General features: G+C 37.6%; 1 protein-coding gene across 9 annotated transcripts in view; it reads right to left on the bottom strand.

Moving 5' to 3' along the window:
- Window positions 1–24031, bottom strand: part of ENPP2 (ectonucleotide pyrophosphatase/phosphodiesterase 2) — a 107779-nt gene that overhangs the window by 64308 nt on the left and 19440 nt on the right. For 6 of the 9 annotated variants that reach the window (XM_087447518.1, XM_087447514.1, XM_087447512.1 and 3 more), the window contains exons 2-3: window positions 12008–12110; window positions 363–518 (exon numbers count right to left, since the gene is read on the bottom strand). In XM_087447518.1, the coding sequence (XP_087303644.1) occupies window positions 363–518; window positions 12008–12110 (259 nt within the window). Of the gene's footprint in view, window positions 1–362; window positions 519–12007; window positions 12111–12331; window positions 12398–24031 lie in introns of those variants that run through there. The other 3 variants (XM_004431114.3, XM_004431115.3, XM_087447519.1) reach the window with 1 other exon arrangement.

The raw sequence follows: 24031 nt of genomic DNA, 5'->3' as shown, positions 1-24031 counted from the left end.
AAGAAAAACAAAAAATCCCAACACTTCAAGAATGTGCACAATTTCAGCCCACATGCCCTAGAAATGAATGTGGGAATTGACAGCAAGAGACAGACATAATGCAGTTGAAAAAACGCCTGGCCAGAGATACTTCTGAAACCAGCAAACAATGATTGCAGCTGCAAAGAACGTCCTTTGGGTGGGCCTTCTATGGAAGCAACAGTCACACAGGTTGACTCATCATACAATTGGCAATCATTCAAGAAGTAAAACTAGAACCCACGGTTTGGTTTGGCCAAAGCAGGGTGGCGATGCACACGTACAAGAGCCGGGGATCTTTAAGCCATCTAATCGAGGCTAAAGAGGACTCAAAAGTCACATACCTGTCTTCAAACAAAGCTCATCAAAGTCATGGCAGCAGCTGCTGTAGCTCTTACACAGGTTGTCACACCGACATTCAGGAGGTCCAGCCTCTTGCAGTTCAAAGCATCTGCCCTTGCAAGATCCGGAAGTGTTGGTCCAGGGGGAGTCTGATAACACTGTAAGACACAAGAGGCAAAGGCAATGGGATTGGGGACTGGGTCATGTCACCACGAAGGGGTGGCACTGGGAAGCAGTACAGTGTGGTGACGCAGTCAGACTCTGGCTAAGCAGCCTGCCTCCATCACCTGCAAGCTATGTACCCTCAGAAGGTTGCTGTAATTCTTTGTGCCATGGTTTTCTCATCTGTAAGATGGGGGTTTAATAAAAGTAACTGGAGGTTGTAACGAGAATTAAATGAAACAACCTATGCAAAACACATAACAGGGTGTCGGACATACAGATAGTGTAACAAATGTTGGCTATTGGTTTTGTTATTGTTTACAATTATTATCACTGCAATTCTGTGATGGTTAGTACCTCTGCAGATGCTGATGTTGCCAACAGAGAACAGAATTTTTATCTATACATTTAGAAACAAGAGCTCATTTCCCTATTTAAAAATTCATGGCTTTTTGTCAGGAAAATTGAGCCCATATGTTCTGAGAACAGTCTGAACGTCCGGGATTGGAATAGAAGACTTTAAAGATCTTTTCCAGCCATAAAATCTACACCTATAACCAGAGTTACACAAACACAAACTCTACAGTCTCGGCTTGTCAAAAATAAGTCCTCTTTCCTTATTTTCATATGATATAATTGCATATCTTGAAATCTCAAGAATGAACTAAACGTTTGAAAAAAAGGAATTCAGTGAGATGAAAATTCCACAAATTTGTAATATATAGGCAATATTAGTTCAAAAATTAAATGGAAGTTCCATTCATCATAGTACCTAAAAGATATAATTTCGAGGTGTAAATTTAATAGGACATGTGTAGAATCCACATGCAGAACACGTTAAAACTCTACAAAAAGGTATTTTAAAAGATGTAATCAAATGGAAAGACATACCATCTTAGAAGTAAAAATATTAATATAAAAATATAAATTCTTCCTAAAGAAACCTAAAGATTCAAGGCAATCACAATAAAAATATAAAGAGGGTTTCTTAAAACTTGAGAGGATATTAAAAGTTTATCAATCAATCGATCAATCAAGAAATAATAAATAACTGAAAGGAAGAGTAATTTGGCGACGACTAGACAGTAAAATATATTCTGAAGTTAAATCATTAAAACAGTTTGGTAGTAGAAAATAAGTAGATGAGTGTTGAGGGGTGAGGACCAGAAATAAGGCCAAATATATGAGAGTTTATTTTATAATGACAATAACATTATAAATTAGAAGAAGAAACAGGGATTAATCAGTAACTGAAAGAAGGATTAATTAGTAAGTAGTGCTGGAATAACTGGCTGACTGGAAAGAATTAAGCTGGATCCTCATTGTAGCTTACAAAATAATTTCTGATGAATGGAAAATATAAGGAGTGTCATAGCTGTTGTTAGGGATAAAAATTTTCCTAAGATAGAACACAATTTGGAAATATCTATCGACGTTTTTAAATGCATATGAATCTTTCACCCAGAAACTCCATTACTAGGAATTTATATCTCACATATATTTCCAAAAGATTGTCAAGATATGCGTACAGGGGCCAGCCCCGTGGCATAGCGGTTAAGTGCTCGCGCTCCGCTGCTCGCGGCCCGGGTTCAGATCCCGGGCACGCACCGACGCACCGCTTGTCAGGCCATGCTGTGGCGGCGTCCCATATAAAGTGGAAGAAGATGGGCACGGATGTCAGCCCAGGGCCAGTCTTCCTCAGCAAAAAAAGAGGAGGATAGGCATGGATGTTATCTCAGGGCTGATCTTCCTCACACACACACAAAAAAAAGACATACGTACAAAAAATGTCCTATTCACTGCAATCTTTTGTAAGGAGAGGGAGGGACCCTGAAGTCAACCAAAGTTGTTTTCCTCATCAAAAAAGAATCACTCTATCCAGAAGTGGAATATTACCCGGGCCTTAAAAAGAATGAGTAGATCTTGTAGGCTAATAAGGAAAGATCAACAAAATATATAAACAAGTTTTTTAAAGAGCAAAGTACAGAACAGTGTTATAGTATTAAGTAGTACATATTATATTTTGTGTTAAAAATAGAGATAAAAAGAGCGATGAGGATAGAGAAAAAGATAAAAACAAAAACAGAGCCAGAGCTAGAGGTGAGAGAGAGAGAGAGGGTAGGGGCAGAGAGATTGAGAAAAGATATAGGTGTGCATAACTTTTCAAAAGTGCAGGTGTGAATAACCTATTTTTTGTCCTACAAGAAACTCTTTATAGGAATTACATTTGGGGAAAATGACTGAGAAAGAGAGAGGCAAAGAGACATTTTACCTTTCCGTAGTTTGAAATTTCTAAGACATTTTACAAATGTCTTTTTGTTCGTTTCCTTACTTCTCTCTCTCTCAAATATATGTATATATGCATGTGTATATATGCGTATAAAATATACATTATATAACATATATAAAAATATCCTAACAAATGTTATCTATGACATGCTATTTGTAATTTTATTTCTTTATTTACATGTTTATGAATTTTTCATTTTTTTATAATGAGTACATATTACTTTTAAAATCAAGAAAAATCAAGACACAGGAGGAGAACAGATGTTAAGTGACATTTCTAGGTTCACCAAAGCCATTTATCTGAACATCCTGTTCATCCCTTAGTGCTTTGTTTGCTTCAAAGTCCGAGTCACCCAATCCTAACCTTTATGGCAACAGATCAGTTCAACTAAAGCAAACAGATTCACTAGACCATGAGATGTGAAACACTTTTGCATGGTTGATTCTGGGCTGTTGAAATACATACCAATCGCACCAGTTCAGTTTAGGAAATAAGGTTTCCAATGCAGTGTCTTACCTCCGGTTCACAAACCACATTTTTCTATTGACTTTTGCCAACCTGTCAACAGTGCCCGCTGGACCATAAGGAACTGTGGGGGGTGGAGGGATTGAGAAGTGAAAAAAAGAAAAATAGAGAAAGTCCTATGGTAAAAATAAAGATAAGGAAAATGCTTATAATTGAATTATTCCTTTTTTAAGGGTACTGCTTAGACAGAATCATTCCAACAGCCATCTAATAAATTATGAGTAGCATTAGTTCCCGTGAGCTGCATATGTAAATATGCTTTGCTGTGCTTATAGCTGAGATAATGAAAAGACATCCAAAGGCACATTGTTTACAGTTGTTTGCTTGTCCTGTTTCCTCTTCTTCGTGGTGTCCCAGCACGCATTTGAAATTTTCCTCCATTCACGACCTCTGCTTTCCCCACATCATAATCTCTTCCCTATTTCTCTCTTTATTTTCAAAATACCTGTATGAATTTTCAGCCGTTTTAAACCTTTCTTCATCCATTTTATCAACGTGATTTTTACTATTTTCTTACAACATTAATTACTCTCTAAGTTTATCCCTCACTTTGTTTTTAAAAATAATTGAATCTCACTCAATAGCTTGACCCTATCAATTATAATCTTCCTTGCCAATCCTTAAACTGAAGATAGCTTGGTTAAGAAAGAGGTGCACTGGCGCTCATAATGCAAAGATGTATCTCATAAAAAGTATTGTACTCAAGATTGGGTTACCAACAGCTTTCAACTAACAGTAAATTCCTAGGCCTGTGTGGATTCAAGACACATATGCCAAAATTCATTCTTGGCTGACGTGGAATCAGCTGACAACGGCAGGAGGAGAAACAGGAAGGTGAACTGAGTCATATACTTCTTTGAATCCAATAATCCCAAGAATGTCAACTGCTGCACCTTTCTTAATAAAAAAATAATAGAGTAGTATAATATTCACTTTGCACTTCCAGGGCCTATCCCACCGCCGCCATCTTCCTTCATAACAAGCTCTAGCGCCTGATTCAGTCAGTGGTCATGGTCAAATATGCAAAGATTCCCTGACTTACTATAAGTGCGAATTCTAAAATCTGTAAAGCCTTCCTTTACCTGACCTAAATCAAGAGAACATCAATGTACACACTTCGGTTCTATAATTTATTGAAAAGTATGATGAAAACTGAAGGATAAATGACCTTGGGGTATCCCATAATTTTCATCTCAGATCATTATTGAGACTTCCATAAAAGCTTGGAATTAACAAGGAAGACAAAAACTTTTTTAAAAAGCTCAAAAGGATCAAGTCAGAAATGTGTGATAGGTATGATGGAGGTGTAGAATTTCATATGAGCCATTTGCCAATACTTTTATGAGATTCAAATTCTTCTGCTACCTTTTTAATTACAAATTTAAATAACATTATTTTACTTCAAAGATACAAGTCGGTTCCAGAACCTTAAAAAATAAATGTTACAAGTCTACAAAGACATCGTTTTTTTAAATAGGGACTTCAAATTTTAAAATATGTGTATATGTACATAAATGATATACATAAAAACAATGCTATACATTCCTTATTTTTCACAAAAGCATAATTTCATGATTTAAAAAAATACCAATGTAAAACATGGTTTATTTCACTCAAATTCATAATTCTGATAGAAATAAGTAAAATTATTTTTACTTAGCTAAGTAAAACCTTATTTTTAAAACATTCCATCTTACCATACATATACAGAAGTAGTGTAGAATTCTGGTGCCATTTATATAGGGGGAAACTACTGATAATTTAATTAGACTATTGGAAAGAACCTAATTCATGACAAGAGTTGTGACCTAAACATTACTTCATCCTGGACTGCCAATCATATTTCCCTCTAAATCTCTCTGCAAAACAGAAATTTTCAGATTTGGATGATGGCCAATGAGGGAGGTAATATTTAAGTTTGAAAACATTTAGCTCAGCCTAAAGCTGGAAGATTCTTCTAAGTTTTGTCTGGTCTTTTGTTCAGAGTTTGAGATACAGCACCCTATCTGATCCTCACATTCTCCATGGTTCTCAGCCCAAGCGCTTCCTGAAAGAGGGAGTCAAGCCTTGAAATGGGTTACAGACTGTGGTTATGCCGCCTCCTTTCCAAGAGCATTGAAACAGAACTGGTTCTCCTGTGTCTGCCTGCTCTGTCTGAAGTATAAATTGCAGGAAAAGGAGGCACGACATTCAAGATGCCACCCAACTCTAGAATATAATACTGTCTTATGCCTCTTCTAGAGTATATAATTCATTCTTTCTGGTCATACTTTCTTGTATTGAAGTTTCCATTTTTTCTTTTTCTTTTTGTTATTTTTTTCGAGGAAGATCTGCCCTGAGCTAACATCCATGCCAATCCTCCTCTTTTTGCTGAGGAAGACCAGCTATGAGCTAACATCTATTGCCAATCCTCCTCCATTTTTTCCCCAAAGCAGCAGATAGTTGTATGTCATAGTTGCACATCCTTCTAGTTGCTGTATGTGGGACGCTGTCTCAGCATGGCCGGAGAAGCGGTGCGTCGGTGCGCACCCAGGATCCGAACCCGGGCCGCCAGTAGTGGAGCGCACGCACTTAACTGCTAAGCCACGGGGCTGGCCCCTGCCATTGTTTCTTGATCTATTACCTCGTCCCTTAGTAAGCAGCACTCACATACAGGTCTGCATGTCAGTATCTCTGCCTCCTAAATACATCATTTTCTATAAATACCCATTATTATGGCATCACTCTTCTCTCTTCTTCACAGCTGCTGGGCCAGATTTCATAGACAATTTTTTTAATAAATAGGTTCACCTGGGAAGTTTTCCAACACCTGTACTTTCAATGCATTTATAAATACATGTAGAAAGATGTCATAAACTACAACAAAACAGATTTCTATAAACTTAAATTTAAAAAATTAAAAACTTTAATTCATGGAACAACAAAAGACCCTGAATAGCTAAAGGAATCTTGAGAAAAAAGAACAAATCATGGAGATATCACACTCCCTGATTTCAAAATATACTACAAAGCTATAGTAACCAAAACAGCATGGTACTGGCACAAAAACAGACACACAGATCAATGGAATAGAATCGAAAGCCCAGAAATAAACCCACACATCTATGGACAGCTAATCTTTGACAAAGGAGGCAAGAACATACAATGGGGAAAAGAAAGTCTCTTCAACAAATGGTGTTGGGAAAACTGGATAGCCACATGCAAAAAAATGAAAGTAGACCCTTACCTTACACCATGCACAAAAATTAACTCCAAATGGATTAAAGACTTGAATGTAAGACCTGAAACTATGAAACTTCTAGAAGAAAACATAGGCAGTACGCTCTTTGACATCCTTCTTAGCAACATATTTTCAAGCACCATGTCTGACTGGGCAAGAGAAACAATAGAAAAAATAAACAAATGGGACTACATCAAACTAAAAAGGTTCTGCACAGCAAAGGAGACCATCAACAAAACGAAACGACAACCTAACAACTGGGAGAAGATATTTGCAAACCATACATCTGATAAGGGGTTCATCTCCAAAATATATAAAGAATTCATGCATCTCAACAACAAAAAAACTACCAACCCAATTAAAAAATGGGCAAAAGACCTGAACAGACATTTCTCCAAAGAAGATATACAGATGGCCAACAGACACATGAAAAGATGTTCAAAATCATTAACTATCAGGGAAATGCAAATCAAAACTACAATGAGATATCACCTCACGCCCGTCAGAATGGCTATAATTAACAAGATAGGAAACAACATACGTTGGAGAGGATGTGGAGAGAAGAGAACTCTCATACACTGCTGGTGGGAGTGCAAACTGGCGCAGCCACTATGGAAAACAGTATGGAGATTCCTCAAAAAATCAAGGATAGAACTACCATATGATCCAGCTATTCCACTGCTGGGTATTTATCCAAAGAACTTGAAAACACCAATGCGTAAAGATACACGCACCCCTGTGTTCATTGCAGCATTATTCACAATAGCCAAGACTTGGAAGCAACCTAAGTGCCCATCAAGGGACGAATGGATAAAGAAGATGTGGTATATACACACAATGGAATACTACTCAGCCATAAGAAACGATGAAATCCAGCCATTTGTGACAACATGGATGGACATTGAGGGTATTATGCAAAGTGAAATAAGTCAGAGGGAGAAGGTCAAATACCGTATGATTTCCTTCATTAAGTAGTAGATAATAACAACAATAAACAAACACATAGAGACAAAAAAATAAATAAATAAAATAAAAAATAAATAAAAACTTTAATTCAACTTCTAAACTACTCAAATAGCATATATGACGGTATTCCGTAGTCTGAGTCTGAATAATTTGCAAATCTGCTGCCAAACATGAAATGCTGTCATTTTAAATCACAGGCATTGTCAACTCGATAAGATAAGAACTTAGATACTGGCCTTCAAACATAATAGAAGATAATTTAAATGTATCACCATATACTTAACGCCTTATATTTTCATCAGCCTTAATATGGCATTTTGTTTTCAAAAACTTTTTCAGAGAAAGAGGCAACATTATCCCCATTTTCCTGGCTGAAAAATCAGAACTCTAGGCCATAGGAGCTAGCAAAGGCCTGGCTAAAATTTTAGATCATCTGACTATAAATTCAGTACTGTTTTCATCAACAAAAGATTTTTCAAACTTCGTACATAGGCTCCAAATTTTGGATGCTCTTTTTAAGAAATGATCTTGGAAGATTTGTTGATTCAAGAATCTATGTTGAACTACATTGAAGACTGAGATTTCTGGTTATGTAAACAAGATAGAAGATTCTGTATAGTTTCAAGACAACTGAAAAATTACTACGCCAAAGCTCCATTTAACAAAGAACTGAAAAATCTGTGCCTTCCTTAGATTCTAATTCAGATGATTTCATTCCAACTTAAACTCCCCCTGATTTCTACATTAGATCTAACATAAAGTCTGATGAGTCTCATATTCCTCGTGAGATAGTTGTCCTCACAGATTAATGGCTGATATATCTGTCAGCTCTGCAGTTTTCTACACACTACCATCCCATCATTTAAATTGTAGAATGAGATTCCTAAAGTTATCAAATGAACATGAACCTTCCCGCTCCTATTACTATCGTCTGTTTTCTCTATGATTCACAAAGAAAAGCTTTACTCACAAAGTTGATTGAGACACTCTTCATTTCACATTTACCCATGAATTTCATTCACATTCACATACTTTAAAACTTTCAAGCCATTAAAAATGATGATGGATTGGATTGCGATTTCAAGCCTCTATCAGCCAGTTATTCACAAGCTCACAAATTTCCTTTTGTCTTTCAAGTATTAAGTGGCTTATATTTCAGGGGATATCCCATTTCCACCTGGAGAATGAAAGAGTATGTATCATAAACTTTAGTAAAATAGACTCCACCATCACACCACAAACACACACATATGCACACGTACATGAGTGCACACATACCTGCATACACCCAAATTCTCTTGCAGTCTTAAAGGTAAAGCAAGCTGACTATATCAGAGGTATGGGACAAGATGCCAAACTGAATTGCACTTATTATTTGCATTTTCTCTGAAGATTTATTCCAGCCATCTCATTTACCTGACTGCCTATTATATATACCCAACAGAATTATAATTAGCTTTGCTCGTTTCCCATCTTCTAATAAATTGATAGATATTTTATGATCTGGTAGAAGAAATTCCATTCCATCATCATTTCCAATAGATCACTAGGTCCTAACAATAAAACCAGCTAACAAGTGTGCTAGTTAACAGTTTGTTGCCACTGCCACAGCCTTGAAACTAACACTCCAGTCCATAGCACAGCAGCAAGGGTCTGCATGTGTGTAGCATGTTCTCAGCTATTGTTGAGGACTCTGAGGAACCACATGTACTAAACAAAAAACTGCTTTTGAATGGGAGACCTTGCTCTGGTCAGTCTGAAGCTGGCCATAGATTAACACACTTTGTGTTCTTTCTGTTGGGTGAAACAATCTCGAAACACTGAGCTTCTCAGGACTTTGTTGGAACGTGAAAGCAGTGTTGAAAATAGGCATGGCTGCCATTCCTCCTGCTATCTTGTTCTAATACATATATAAAGTTCGCCCAATGTTTTTTGATGTGAAGGCTTTGTTGACAGAATCACCAACTACAAGTGTTATTTGAGGGGGGCCCTTTCTAGGCACATCTAACATTTAAAAAGATAAAAATGCTTAAACTCTCTGCACTATGCTTTCACCCAGTTTCCAAAGTACATCTCTAGTCTTTATTCAGTAGAAATCAACCGCAGTGCCTAAACAGCCGGTAAGCTACATCAATAGAAAAATTAAAAATAAAAAGTGTTCAGGCATACTAAAATCCTAAAACTCAGAGTTAAATGGCATTGTATCCCACGACTAAGCTTCATATAAGTAGAATTTTCACTAATAAATTATTTTAGAAGACACCATAAAGGCCTAAAATAATCGATGATTTAATTAAATAATTCAAGAAGCAAATATTTTGTAGTCTATTTAAGATTATATAGATTTATAGATTATAATATAGATTATATTATTTTTCTAGAAGTAGCATTGATTTGTTAGTTCTTATAGCTGTTTCTTATAATGTATGGAAATAATTTATTACACATAGAATACATTCAAGAATTAATAAATCTGGTCTATACTTTTCAAGTTCTCCAGTAGAGAGCACACAAATTCAAGAGACAATGAAACAGAATGGATAGAATCTTGAGCTTTTTTTCAATTCAGAAGGAAAATTAGAAATCATCTAGGCTTGATCCTCCTTGTCCAGCTAAGGAAACAGACTTCACAAGTGACTTGCCCAAGACCGCACAGCAAGTTACATAGATCCAGGCTACCAGTCCAGGACTTTCATGACTGTTTTCCAAAAAAGTCAACTTTGAAAATAATGAGTGACTTGATTTTACACATTCATTAAGGAACAGCTTTTAATATCAGTTTTAGCTGAAGTGATATATTAATACGAAAGAGAAAAAAGCTCCTTTTAGGGTGCATTGGAAAGAACCTCCATTGGGCTCTCCAGTTGCTAGCTTGCCCACAGGACCATATGAAGGATTTGATCCCTTTCCAGTCTGAGCAGTTACAGTCATTGTTAATGAGAGTTATACTTGTCTGGAACAAGAAAAAGAGGTCTTTGAAGAGAGCATTTGTTACCAATAAAAACAGGATTCTCCAGCCCAGTGATCTCTCCTCTCCCTCCCCAACAGAAGACAACTCATTTTGTCCATTTGGCTCCCTGGGGGTTCAATTTCTATGATCTATTTTCTCACTTTTCACCCCAACCACACCCCACTTTGACTCACTAAACTACTTCCAATATATTTCTTTCAACCTTCTGGTGTGACTCAAAAGTAGCTTACTTGATGTAAGGAAAATTTGGTATTCCATCAATATATGTATCATAATGTGGTTAATAAAATCTTATGCTGGCTAACCAGAGACAGGTGATAATCTTTTAGAGGAGTCAGGTCAAGAAATACAGAGAAATGCAAAATTCACAGGAAGGCAGACAAACATGCTGAGATGTCAGGGAAAGTCAAGAAAATATTGCCCCCTAGAATACCTATTACTTAATATGTAATTTTTATTTATAAAACCATCAGCAGCTCCAATTTCCAGGAAATTAACCAACTCATTACTTAAGACCTGGTCAGTTAAGCCCCCTCCATCTGCACAAGGAGCTCCTTTATAAGAATTCCCACACTGCTTATGGTGCAGTGTATTGTAGAAAGAAACTCTTTCACTTCGGTTCTATTAGTTAAGTCAAGGTACATTATTAAAACTTACCTTTCCTTATGCCAAAAGAAAAAACAATGAGTGCAAGTCAATCCTGTAAGCTTTTTTAAGGCCCTCTTCTCTTTTATGTTTTTCCTATTTTAGGTAAATCTTAACCTCATAGTCCTAAATTTCTCAAGTTTCATAAAGACAGTTCACTGTCTTTTTTACTTATATTCCTCTTTTTTCCTAGGTCAGAACTTTCTGGAGACATATACTACATTCTCTATCACATGACAATAAATCAAATTCATGTATCTCCAATATTAAACCAGCACCTGTTCTCACCACTTCTATTTTAGCCTTCTCTACTAACAAGAGTTTTAATTTTTATCTTAATATTTGTAAATTTCAGAGTACAAAGATTTAAAAAGTCGGTTACCATGAAGCAATCATAAATGTTCTCTAATTAAAACTACATTCTCTAGGGGCCGGCCCGGTGGCGCAAGCGGTTAAGTGCGCGTGTTCCGCTGCGGCGGCCCGGGGTTCGCTGGTTCGGATCCCAGGTGCGCACCGACGCACTGCTTGGCAAGCCATGTTGTGGCGGCATCCCATATAAAGTGGAGGAAGATGGGCACAGATGTTAGCCCAGGGCCGTCTTCCTCAGCAAAAAAAGAGGAGGATTGGCGGATGTTAGCACAGGGCTGATCTCCTCACAAAAAAATAAATAAATAAAAGATAAAAAAAAAAAAACTACATTCTCTCACCTGAATTATACACAGAGCTGGCTTTACTCCAGACAAATCTAGGACTAAATTAGTTATACTGCAAGATTATCTCAAAGATGAATTTCTTAATGAGCTTAAACTGATTACCTAGTGTATAATATTTTAAAAGGATTGAAAATGCAAATAGTTGCTACACTTACCTGTGGGAGGGCCTTCATCCCATCCTTCTGCCCTCTTAATTCGATTTGCTGTGAATCCTAAGCAGATATTGACTCCAATGGCAAAAGTGAACAGGGATATTATCTAAGGGAAGAAAGAGATTAAGTTGTCAAACACATCCACACAAGACTAAAACAAATTACATGAAGCCAATTCAAATGACTTCAACATCACCAACCAATCCTACAACTTCCAAAATGTACCATAAAATGCTTTCTTACTTTTAAAAACAAAAAGAAAAATTCAAAATCAGGAGCTGATTCTGGGGATCAAGTCTTTCCTCTGTCAGTCCATCCTTCTCCTACCTGATACGACTGGAACGAGCTTCTCCTAGCCATGGCAGAGGTTCTTGGAAAGCCTTTTGCAGTGTGTTCTTTTTTTGCCTACACTGAATGCACTGCTTTTTGGGGCTCTGAGTTCAGTCTATTAACTACAAGTAATCCCACCTGGGAGGTTGATAGGCTCCTCTGATTTGTCCAAAGCTTGATTTCATCACGGTTTGTTCACAAATCGCAGCTCTGAGCCTAAGAGGCTAGAAACATCACCCTCCTTCTCCCCACCCCCGTATCGGTCCCTCCCCTAACACACAGACACTTTCATGTGGTTTCCTACAGTAACATGAGGGTTTCTTATGTTGCTGTGGCCAATAACAGTGCATGTTCATTTTCCTTCCCTCACAAAAACATGGTTTGTAAAAAAGAAACCAAATGCATTTTATCCGATAAAAAAGAAACAGCCGTAAAAGGGTTTCCACCAGCTTTAAGCTTTTAAGGTTTACAATGTAGTCATTCAATGTAGTCAACCTCACGACTTTATTTTTTTAAAAAAGGAAAGTTTTATAATTTATAAACCTAATAACTTTCCCTGTCTTTCCCATTTATTTATTTTTCTGGCAGTTTAAACGACCCTGTCCCTACTGCCACGTTCTCAGCAACTCCCAACTCCTCAAATATTTCTCACGACGAACTCTCTCAAGATTGTAACTAACACAAGAGATAGCATTATTTTTCCCCGTGTGTTGTTAGAGTTTAGAGAAGTAAGTTTTATCAAAATACTGGAAATGCCAGCTAAGCAGCATAAAGTCCTGCCCTCTGAGGAGGGACAAAATAACTTCAGTGTCTGCCTCTTCTTCCCGAAAAAACTGTCAGCTTGGTTTTTTGGGGGGAGGGAGGGCGGTGGATGGGGAAGCTTTATTAGTGATTGAATTTAGGAAGGAAATCTCAACAGCCACAAGAATTTAGCTTTAAAGAATTATTTCCCTAGTGATTTCCTGGTTAAATTATCATCTAGCCACCAAACAGTGTCCTTTGAGGCTACTGTGAGTGTTAAAGTCTCTTTGCTAAGCTATCTGGCAACCAGGAGACTTCTCAAAGAAATCCAGGTCTCTAAACCTGAAAGTTATTCAGACATTGTGCGCTCTTAGGATTCAAATGAGGGAAGAAGGCTTGTCTTTGGTTTTTCCCTCTCCAGGCCCAGGGACCATCACTCTTGCACAGAACATATGTGTGTACATAAACAAATACGGCACTTACGCAACAAATTACAACGGAGCAGTGGCTCTGCTCAAATAAAACATGATAGCACAAAAGCAAGATCTTGTTTATGGTGGATTGTACAGTAGGCCTGGGTTTCATTATATATTCTAGAATTTAGTAACAGCTAGTTGAGAAAAAGAAAACGCACTGCCAAACTTTAAGTTGCCTTTCTAAAATCCTTTTAATTTTGCACTCTTGCAGAGATGGCAGGCTTGTGAATTTTTCTATAGAAGTCTCTTGCTTTAGTCTGTGTGCCATACTGAAATGATTTGGAGTTGGATATTTAGCAAGGCTTATAAAAGATGTTAACTCCACGTAAGATTTTTCTACTATTTATGTTAAATTTCAAGATGCAGACTTGCTTTTGCAGAGGAAAACTATAAACCAAAAAGGAAAGTATCAAGGCAATCCTGTGATTGCATTTGTAATGCCACAATGTTCCAAGTGTTCTGAAAAACCAGCCTCCCCTTCTCTCCAACCTCCCCAGCCCTTAACAGAGTCCAACAACTTTAGATTCTGTCTGACATTTGATTGTAGAAACCCAGCTAGAGGACAATGAAGGCTCCCCTTGAAAAAAAAATTAGACTCAGGAGCTGAACATCATCCATTAATTTTTTTGACATGCAGGCTAGCTGTGCAGGGGGAAAAAGGCTTAAGTGTAATAGCCAAGTTGATCTATAATTGGCTTCTGTACAGCACTTGTTAGCAATTATCTAAGAGGGTTGAGCTCTGCCACTATTTCTGTTAACCGTTCTGCCAAAGAACTTTATCTTCTACCAGGTCATTGTGCATACGGAACTCATTAACACACGCATACACACAAGTGCACACATGCACACACATACATATACAGACACCATCTAACCATAGTTAAACACAGTTTTACTACAAGACATCACTATAAATTAACTGTCAGGAGGATGACCAAATTCTCTAGTTCAGGCATCAAATCAACTACCAAATATAATTACCTCTCATTATCTAATAATGAGAAAACCAAAAAGCCTGAAAATGCATAATGCAGGTCTAGAAACTCAACTAAAATGACTGGAATATAGTCCAAAACTTTCTATAACAAAACCAAACTAAGAAAATTCACCTGCTCCGGTGTTTAAGATTTTGGTATGAGGTCCCTTGTGGTTGGGTCAGTAAACAAGAAAGTATATGAGAAATACTAAAATGAACTCCCAGCGTGGTTTATTAATCCAGCCATATTTCAGAGAACACTGCCCCCTGGCAGAAGAAAACCCACAACTATAAACAGATCTTTTGGCAGTCTCAGGCCCTAGAAATCATTCTGTGGTTCTCAAGCTTTCTCGGGAATAAGAATCTCCCCAGGGGCTTCTTTGAAGTGTTGATGCTTATGGCTTATTCCCGAAGGTTCTGATTCATTAGGTGTAGGGGGTGAGGAGAAGAAAGGGGAGTTTAGGGGCCAGACAAGACCTGGAACAATGGCTATTCTGATGCAAGTAATATAAGGACCATGTTTAGAGAAACAGAGCATTAGAATAAATTGCTCTGAGTTACTTTGTTTGTGCCCTGAAAGTTGAAATTGCTTGGTCTAATTCATAATGTAATTTTAATATATTATTAATAGCACTCACTATTAATTGGACATTAAAGTTTAGATCTCTTGGTGACAAACCATGGCTGTTCCTCCATGGGAATCATCTCCAAACTGTAAGCAGCAGAACAGTATTTTATTTACTTTGCTGGTGGTACAAAGCAGCAGTGTGTGTATTGCTTAATTGCAATACAGTAGTTGCATTTATACAAATGCACAGTCTATCTTTTCATGAAATGGTTCTGCGAATCCTTGTTCCCAAGCTCTGATTAAGGTAAGAGGGCTTGAGGTTAACAGTGAGATTCGAAAGATATGTAATTGAGGGTTGTCATTCTTGCCTTCTGCAGTAATTATGAAATTTTCACAAACTGATTCAAACTTGATCTATATCCAGTTTCTCATTATGCAGAATTAACTGCATAACGGTGCCTTAACTTAACACTATTCCCAGAATGCCTCTAAGGCTTTGATGTTAGACAATTCCTGACCATCTGATTTTTGGTAGTATCACTTACTAGTAACTACAGCACATACACTATGAAAGTAAGAGAACAGCACCCACATCTATGCTTCCTATTCTATTTTAAAACTCTTTGAGCTAAGTCTTGTTTTTAAATTCTGCTATGGTTGCAGGCTATAGAAAGTTCAGAACAAAAACTGGACAACACTCTTTACAAAAAGGATTTACCAATCTAAATTGAGCAAAAATTTATGACGGCTAATAGAGAAACAAGCTGGCTCAATTGCTCTCACAATCTAGGACTGCAGATGTGTATAAAGAAGACATCACTTAAGATTCTAAACCACAGAAGCAAAGTTTTATGGGTAATCTACGGTCCCAGGGGGTTCCCCAGTGGAGACATAGCATATGCTATTCAAATGCAAACAGGACTTGTGCTATTAGTTATTACACAATGGAAAGCTAAAATCAACACTGTCACATCTTTCAATGACTTCAATTTATATTGTAAACTTCTATGCATTACATTTACTCCCAATGGATTCTAAGCATATGCCCCTACACCAGAACAATCTCTGCCCTCTAAGAATACTCATTCATTGCACAAATATTCATTAGTTCCTACTGTTTACCAAGCACTGTTCTGGGCACTAGTACTATATGGGGATCTGAACCAAACATAGTCCCCTGCCCTCCATATAATCAAATAGACACAGAAATAAATGGAAAATGGCAACTGTGGTAAGCGTAGAGGTAAATGGTGCTATGAAAACATATAATTCAGGATTGATCTAGTCAGGAAGGTCATGGAAGACTGCAGAGTATCAGTTGAGCTGTGATGTGAAGGGTAGGTAGGAGTAACTAGATAAGAGAGGAGGAAAAGATTCTAGACAGCACAGGATATGCAAAGGTTCTGTGTAGGGTGGAGGCACGGCACTTCCATGAGATGAAAAGACAGCCAGTTTGACTTGTGCAGGGAGAGCAAAGGTGGGCATGGAGTGAAATGAGGCTGGAGAGGTTGGTTTGTAAAGCCAGTTCATGTGAGGCCTCATTGGTCATGTTAGGTGGTATTGTCTTTATCCTAAGAGCAATAGAAAGCCTTAAAAGGGCTTAAGCAGGTGGAATTTTAATCAGATTTTGAGGCATTAAGCTCTGTACAGTGTGGATATGAATTGGAGGGAGTCAAGAATGGATACAGTAGACCAGTTTGGAGACTATGGCAGTAATCCAGACAAATGATAGTGATACCTTGCAGCAAGAACGTTATGGTGGTGGTGGAGAGGGAGAAAACTGGAGATTTAGGAAAAGAGCTTGTTAATGAATTAGGTATGGGGTTTGAGGGGCAGGAAAGTGTTAAGTGCAATCCTGAGTTAATGAATACTTAACGATTATGATGACCAAATACATACTCAGTAAAGCTGCTTAAATCTTCGTTGGATTATAAGAAAGACATAGAGATATGTATCCATCTGCTAACACTCTAGAATTAAATAGTTAAAATAAAGGATATGGGTAACAGTTTTAAAACGTTTGTCAGTAGTGCTAAAAATCATCTAATGCAGTTGATTTAAAGTAAAGTTATATTGGACTTTAAACACTAAAAATACATTTATTCATAAGTGAAGTTTAAAAAGAATTACTCCCAGAAATAACTCAGCTTTGTTCCCAACTCTAGCTTATAAGAAAACATTTTAAAACTCAAAACTCAATTTAAGGGCCGGCCCCGTGGCTTAGCGGTTAAGTGCGCGCACTCCGATGCTGGCAGCCGGGGTTCGGATCTCTGGCGCACACCGACGCACCGCTTCTCCCGCCATGCTGAGGCCGCGTCCCACATACAGCAACTAGAAGGATGTGCAGCTATGACATACAACTATCTACTGGGGCTTTGGGGGAAAAAATAAATAAATAAATAAAATTAAATTAAAAAAAAAACCCTCAATTTAAGTCTATTGCTTTCCAGCTACTCGGAAACCTTCATGCTAAATGTCCAGGTGAATGGAGAGACGTTGTAACAGTTTGGTAAAAATGGCTCACCAGCATGTGTGTGAGCCTCATCAAGGTTTTCATCCTTGAGTCTACTTTTTAATATAGGCCATGTAGTATCTGAATGGGTGGGTATATGACTAGAGAAAATTGTTTTACCGAAAGTTTCATCACAGGGTTGAAGACTCTCATCCTTTACCTTCCAGTGTCACATAGGCAGGCTGAGAAGTTACTGTCAACTCCACTTGCAGATGAAGAAATGGAGGTTCCAAGAGCATGTGACATCTCCAAAGTGGTAGAACAAGTGATTGAGCCAGGCCTAGAAACCAAGCCTCCTAAGCCAGCTTAGTCTTCTTTCCACTGTAGCGTAATGTCTCTCTATTATGCCACACGAGGGCCTCAACTCAACACACCTGAAACACAGCTACCTAAACCACCAGTTCACCCTCCCAAATTTCTTTCTTTTTAAGGAAACCTTAAAACTACTTTTTGTTCTTCTGTAATCTTGTCATCTCTTGCTTCTAATCAGACACCATGTCTACAGATTCTAGTTATTAATTATAACTATTATTGTCATTTATCAGAGCTTGGTAAGTGCTATTAGTACCTAAATTATCTTACTGTGTGACTACTTTTAGATTCATCCCTTCATCTTCATTCTTCTGGACACACATTAGAAGATCTTCCTGTTTGTACTCTCTGCTCCCTTCAAACACCATTTCATTGAGTCTTCTCTTATTCAACCTGTAATTCATTCTCATTCATTGTCCAGAGTGCCCTGCATAAAATGCAAATCTGATTCTTTTCCTCCCAAACTTAAAACCTTCCAGTGGCTCCCGATCACAGCAGTTCTCAAAGTGTGATCCCTGGACCAGCAGGGTCATAATCACCAGGAAACTTGTTAGAAATGTAAATCCTTGGGTCCTACCTCAGACCTACTAAATCATAAACTCTAGGGGTAGAGCCCAGAATCTATGTTTTAACAAGCCCACCTGATGATTCTGCTGCAAGTTTGAGAACCACTGACCTAGAGGATAAAATCCAAACTGCTTAGCAAGGCACATGGGATTCTAACTTAAGCTTCTGGATTCAGATCCCAGCTCTACCACTATTTAACTGTGAGACCTCACATGCCCTTAAGCAAATTACATCTCTATCCTAAGACTCAGTTTTCTCATCTGTATCCAGCTCATAGGATTTTTAAGAGTATTACATGAAATAATCCATGTAAATTGCTTAGCACAATGCCTGGCACAGAAGAATGCTTAATAAATGGTAAGTTTTCTTAATTAGAGAAATATTTGCTGTTCTTTGATTAAGTTGTGCTCTCTCACACCTCCATGTTTTAATGTAGGTTTTTACTTTGGCCTAGAATGCCGTTCTCCACCAGATCTCCCTGGCAAACTCCAAAATATTTGTGAAGATTCAGGTCGGGTCTCACTCCTCTGTGAAGCGCTCCCTCCGCCCCCGACTTTGCCCTTCCCGCCCAGAGCAATGGGCTCCTCCACTCTGCTCCCTCATTGTCTGTAACCTCTTTTTAGGCATCTCTATCCCTCATGATCTCTTCGAATGCAGGAACCAGTCACCCTTGCCCTCCACAGAGCTTTGCATCTTTCCTAAGATATAATAGGCAGACAATAAATGCTTGTTAAATGAAGTACTTGGCATCAAGAAACTGGAACTGAAACTTAAAGTGAACTTGAATTCTTGCTCTCTTACTAACTAGCTGTGTCACTTCAAGCCCACCCCCACGTTTCTTTATCTGTAAAGCAGGATTATTGAGCTAACTCAGTGGTTTGTAACCCTTTTTTAAGCACTAAAACCTTATCTCAAAATGAATACCAACATCTAAATGTGGAGCTGTTCTAATTTAAGTGGGGGTGGGGAACCAGGATCCCATCTAACAAGCCACCTCCCTTCTCTCTATGGCACCTTCTCAGAAACCTGGAAATTCAAGGAGTGCAATTTGTGAAAAGAAACGAACAAAAACAATCAATAACTAAATTAATTCCATTATTTAAATACTGTTCTAAATCCAATCTCTTCATTGTAGTATTCAGATACTTACACACACACCAAAAACTGACTCAAATGCCCCCAGGCCAGATCTTTCATTGATGAGTGACAGAAACTCTCACTCTAGTCAACCAACTAGTCAACTCTAGTCAACTCCTTGAAGCAAGGAGTCCAAGCTCATTTCTATGTCCACATTTCTCCTCATGCTGTTTCTCAGCCCTGAAGTCCTCCTCTTTCCATTGTGTTCCAAATCTTAATCCATGGCCTTCCCCAAGGTCAGCCTCTTCGTAAGAATCTCCCTCACAACTATAGCACCCACTGCACCATCGTCATTTCAAGAACTTGTAGATTCTACCTATGACATTTATGTCTTGCCCCTCTATGTTTCCTGTTTTATTTGAGCTTTTCTTGTCTCAGCCATAAGAGTATAAATTCCAAGAGAGCAGGAGAAATAAACAACATGGTGTATAGACTAAGAGTGTGGATTCTGGAGCCCAACCAACCTGAGTCAGCCACTTTTAAGCATGAGACATTGCTTAAATTCTCTAACACTCAGATTTCTTTTGACAAAAATAATACCAGTTCTTATCACAGAGGGTTGATATGAAGACTGAATGATATAATGTGTTAAGCAAGTAGCTCAGCACTTGAAACATAAAAAACAAACATATTAGCCATTATTATATACAGGAGGATAAAAACTGCATCATCTGCTGTCATGTTCTCAGCATTTAGCATTTAACCATCACATAATAGATGGTTAGTAGTGACATAAGTTCTAGAAAAATTCCCTTTATTTATGGGGAGATTATATGTGGATTAAAGTTGGAAAAGTTGTGAACCACCCTTTCTGCATTCTCTCTAACCTCAACAGAAAATGACCAGCACTTATTTGGCAAAGGGTGGGATGACTCTGGGGACAGCTTGGAAGGCACAAGTTTCAACTACAATGATAAAGACCCTCTATTTGAATTGGAAAGCCCCAAGAATTTGAGCTTCAATTCAAGAAATTTGTTTGAAGGCAAACTTAAAAAGAAGTTTATGCTTGCTACTGGAATGGCATTATCACATGCTTTGCAGCATGATCGTACCCTCTTGGGGAGGAAGCAAAACTGCCATTTCTGTGATTCCCCTTGCAATCAAACAACAGCTAGTGACATTCAACAAACTAGGAATAGAGGGGAACTTCCTCTTCCTGATAAAAGGCTGCTATAAAAATCTCACAGCTAACATCATATTTAATGGTGGAAGATAGAATGCTTTCCTCCTAAAATCAAGAACAAGACAAAGATGCTTCTCTTACCACTTCTATTCAACATCACACTTCTAGCCAGGGCAATTAGATAAGAAAAACAAATAAAATACATTCAAATCAGAAAGAAACAAATAAAACTATCTCTATTCACAGATGACATGATTTTGTATATAGAAAATCCTAACGGATCTATAAAAAACTACTAGAACTAATAAATGAGTTCAAGAAGTTTGCATGATACAAGATAAATATAAAAAAATCAGTTAAATTTCCATACACTAGCAATGGACAATCTAAATTGAAATTAGGAAAACAATTGCACTTACAATAGTATCAAAAAGTCTGAAATACTTAGGAATCGATTTAACAAAAGAAGTGGGAGACTTGTACACTGAAAACTAGAGAGCTCACTGAAATATATTATAGAAGACCTAAAGAAGTGAGATGACATTCATGTTCATGGATTGAAAGACATTATTGCTAAGATGGCAAGAAAGTGAAAAAATGATCCATAGAATGGGAGAAAATATTTGCAAATTCTATATCTGATAAGGGTCTAATATCCAGAATATATAAAGAACTCTTACAGCTCAACAACAAAAAGACATATAACCCAATTTTTTAAATGGTCAAAGGATTGGAATAGATATTTCTCAAAAGAAGATATATAAATGGCAATAAGTACATGAAAAGATGCTCAACATCATTAGTCATCAGGGAAATGCAAATCAAAACTACAATGAGATACCACTTCACACACACTAGCTTGGCTAAAACTAAAAAGACAGACAATAACGAGTGTTGGAAAGGATGCGGAAAAATTGGAACCCTCATATATTACAGGTAGGATTGTAAAATGGTGCAACCACTTTGGAAAACAGTTTGGCAGTTCCTCAAAATGTTAAACATAGAGTTACCATACGACCCAGCAATTCCACTCTTAGGTATATACCCAGGAGAACTGAAAACATGTCCACACGAAACCTTTTACACAAATGTTCACAGTAGAGTTATCAACTGATGAATGGATAAACAAAATGAAGTATATTCATCCAATGAAATATTATTCAGCAATAAAAAGGAATGAAGTCCTGATACATGCTATAATACGGATGAACCTTGAAAATATCATGCTAAGTGAAAAAAAACCAGACACAAAAGGCACAAATTGTATGACTCCATTTATATGAGACATCTGAAATAGGCAAATCCATTGAGAAAGGAAGTAGATTAGTGCTTGCCAGGTGATGTGGGAGTGACTGCTTTTGCGTATGAAGGTTGTTTTGGGGTAATGAAAATGTTCTAAAATTACATAGTGGTGATGTTTGCACATCTCTGTGAATGCATTAAAAACCACCGAAATGTACAGTTTAAAAGGGTGGACTTTACGGCTTATGAATTATATATCAAAAAATACTGCTAGAAACAAAAAAAAAGAGCTAGTGAGATTATCCCTGCAGTGGAGAAATCCCAAAGCATCTGGACTGACAGAAAAGTAACATTAACCCTGATCTTCAACTCTCAGGTCTGTGCCTTCAGAGCTGTCTCCGGAGTCACCTCAGTTACCCTCCAAACCTGATAATTAACAGGAGGACTGAAGCGTTTGTGTGGTGGTGGTGGTGTGGACCTATTTTAACCAGCCCCTGTGTGTGATGAAGCCGTCTACATTCCTAAAAATAGGAGGATTTCCTGGGACTTTCTCAGAGCCCTTCAGGCCCTCTGCCATACCACTTTCATCAGGCTTCCTGTTTCATTTTACTTTCAAATAAAATAGCCTAAGAAGAGAAGCCAGTTCTCGCCTACAAATCTCAAGGGTCTTGAATCTTAATGGCAACAAAGTGTAGTCAGAGTTTGTGGGACAGTTGTGGGAATTTAAGAACAATGCCTTGGAACAACAAGGATGGACCCTGAGGGCATTATGCTAAGTGAAATAAGTCAGACAGAGAAAGACAAATATGCTATGATCTCACTTATACATGAAATCTAAAAAAAAAAACAAAATTCTCTGAGCTCGTAGATACAGAGAACAGATTGGTGGTTGTCAGAAGCAGGGGGTAGAGAGTGGGTGAAATGGGTGAAAGTGGTCAAAAGGTACAAACTTCCAATTATAAAATAAATAAGTTATGGAGATATAATGTACAGCATGGTGACTATAGTTAACAATACTGTATTGCATATTTGAAAGTTGCTGAGAGAGTAGATCTTAAAAGTTCTCATCAGAAGAAAAAAAATTCTGTATGTTTGGTGACAGATGTTAACTAGACTTCTTGTGGTGATCATTTTGCAATATATACAAATATTGAATCATGTTGTACACCTGAAACTAATATAATATTATATGTCAATTATACCTCAATTAAAAAACAAAAAGAACAATGCCTTACATTTGAAGAAAACTTCTTAAAAAAAAAACAAAACAACAAAACAGCCCTATGAGTTAGAAGAATCAATGCTTGCTCACTCTTCCCACATTGCAATCAATAACACTGAAAGGCTGCTCACAGGCAGGGTTACAGAGCCAAGGTACCTCTGACTGGGAGATCAAGACAGCTCAGATAACAGACAGAGTGAAGCGAAAGGGAAAAGCCAGTATGCGTGTGTGGTACCATACCTGGCATGCAGCAGACACTCCATAACTGGTAGCTAGTATTTAGTAAGTGCCTGCTCTTTGCCAGGCAACATACTTCAAACATTTACATATATTGCCTTATTTAATCTTCATAAAACCCTTTACAGTATTATCATTGTCAGTATATGAGAAAACAAGCTCAAATATATCAGGCAACTTTCCAAGTTGAAGTACCTCTTAAGTGGGAGAGTCGTCTTTTCCCCATGATATCCCAATGAGGATTACAAAATTGGCAAGATCTAAAAGGAAGGGGAAGTTCAACTATTTGCTGGAAGAAACCTGAGTCTATTAAAAGCAGAGAATCTGATAAATGTTTGATAAGTCTTGATACTTGACAATGTTTCCTAATTGAGAACATATCAGAAGTCACATTCTAGGCAGACCTTGTTCTGACCCAAAAAAAGATGAATTGGTTGGTAATGAGGAAGTGACCAGAACCATGGGCGTCATGTTATTTCATGTTATTTCAAAGTTTCTAAGAGATCAAAGAGAATGCTGGTCATTGTGAGACAATTACCCTAAACTTCGGAAAACCAGAGTTTTACGAATTCATATAGTACTGG

This window comes from Ceratotherium simum, chromosome 23, assembly GCF_057802395.1.
Source record: "Ceratotherium simum simum isolate JZ-2026a chromosome 23, ASM5780239v1, whole genome shotgun sequence".
NCBI classification, from domain to species: Eukaryota; Metazoa; Chordata; class Mammalia; order Perissodactyla; family Rhinocerotidae; genus Ceratotherium; species Ceratotherium simum.
Note: the sequence above shows the minus strand (reverse complement) of the source record. Positions and strands in the feature narration are given on the sequence as shown.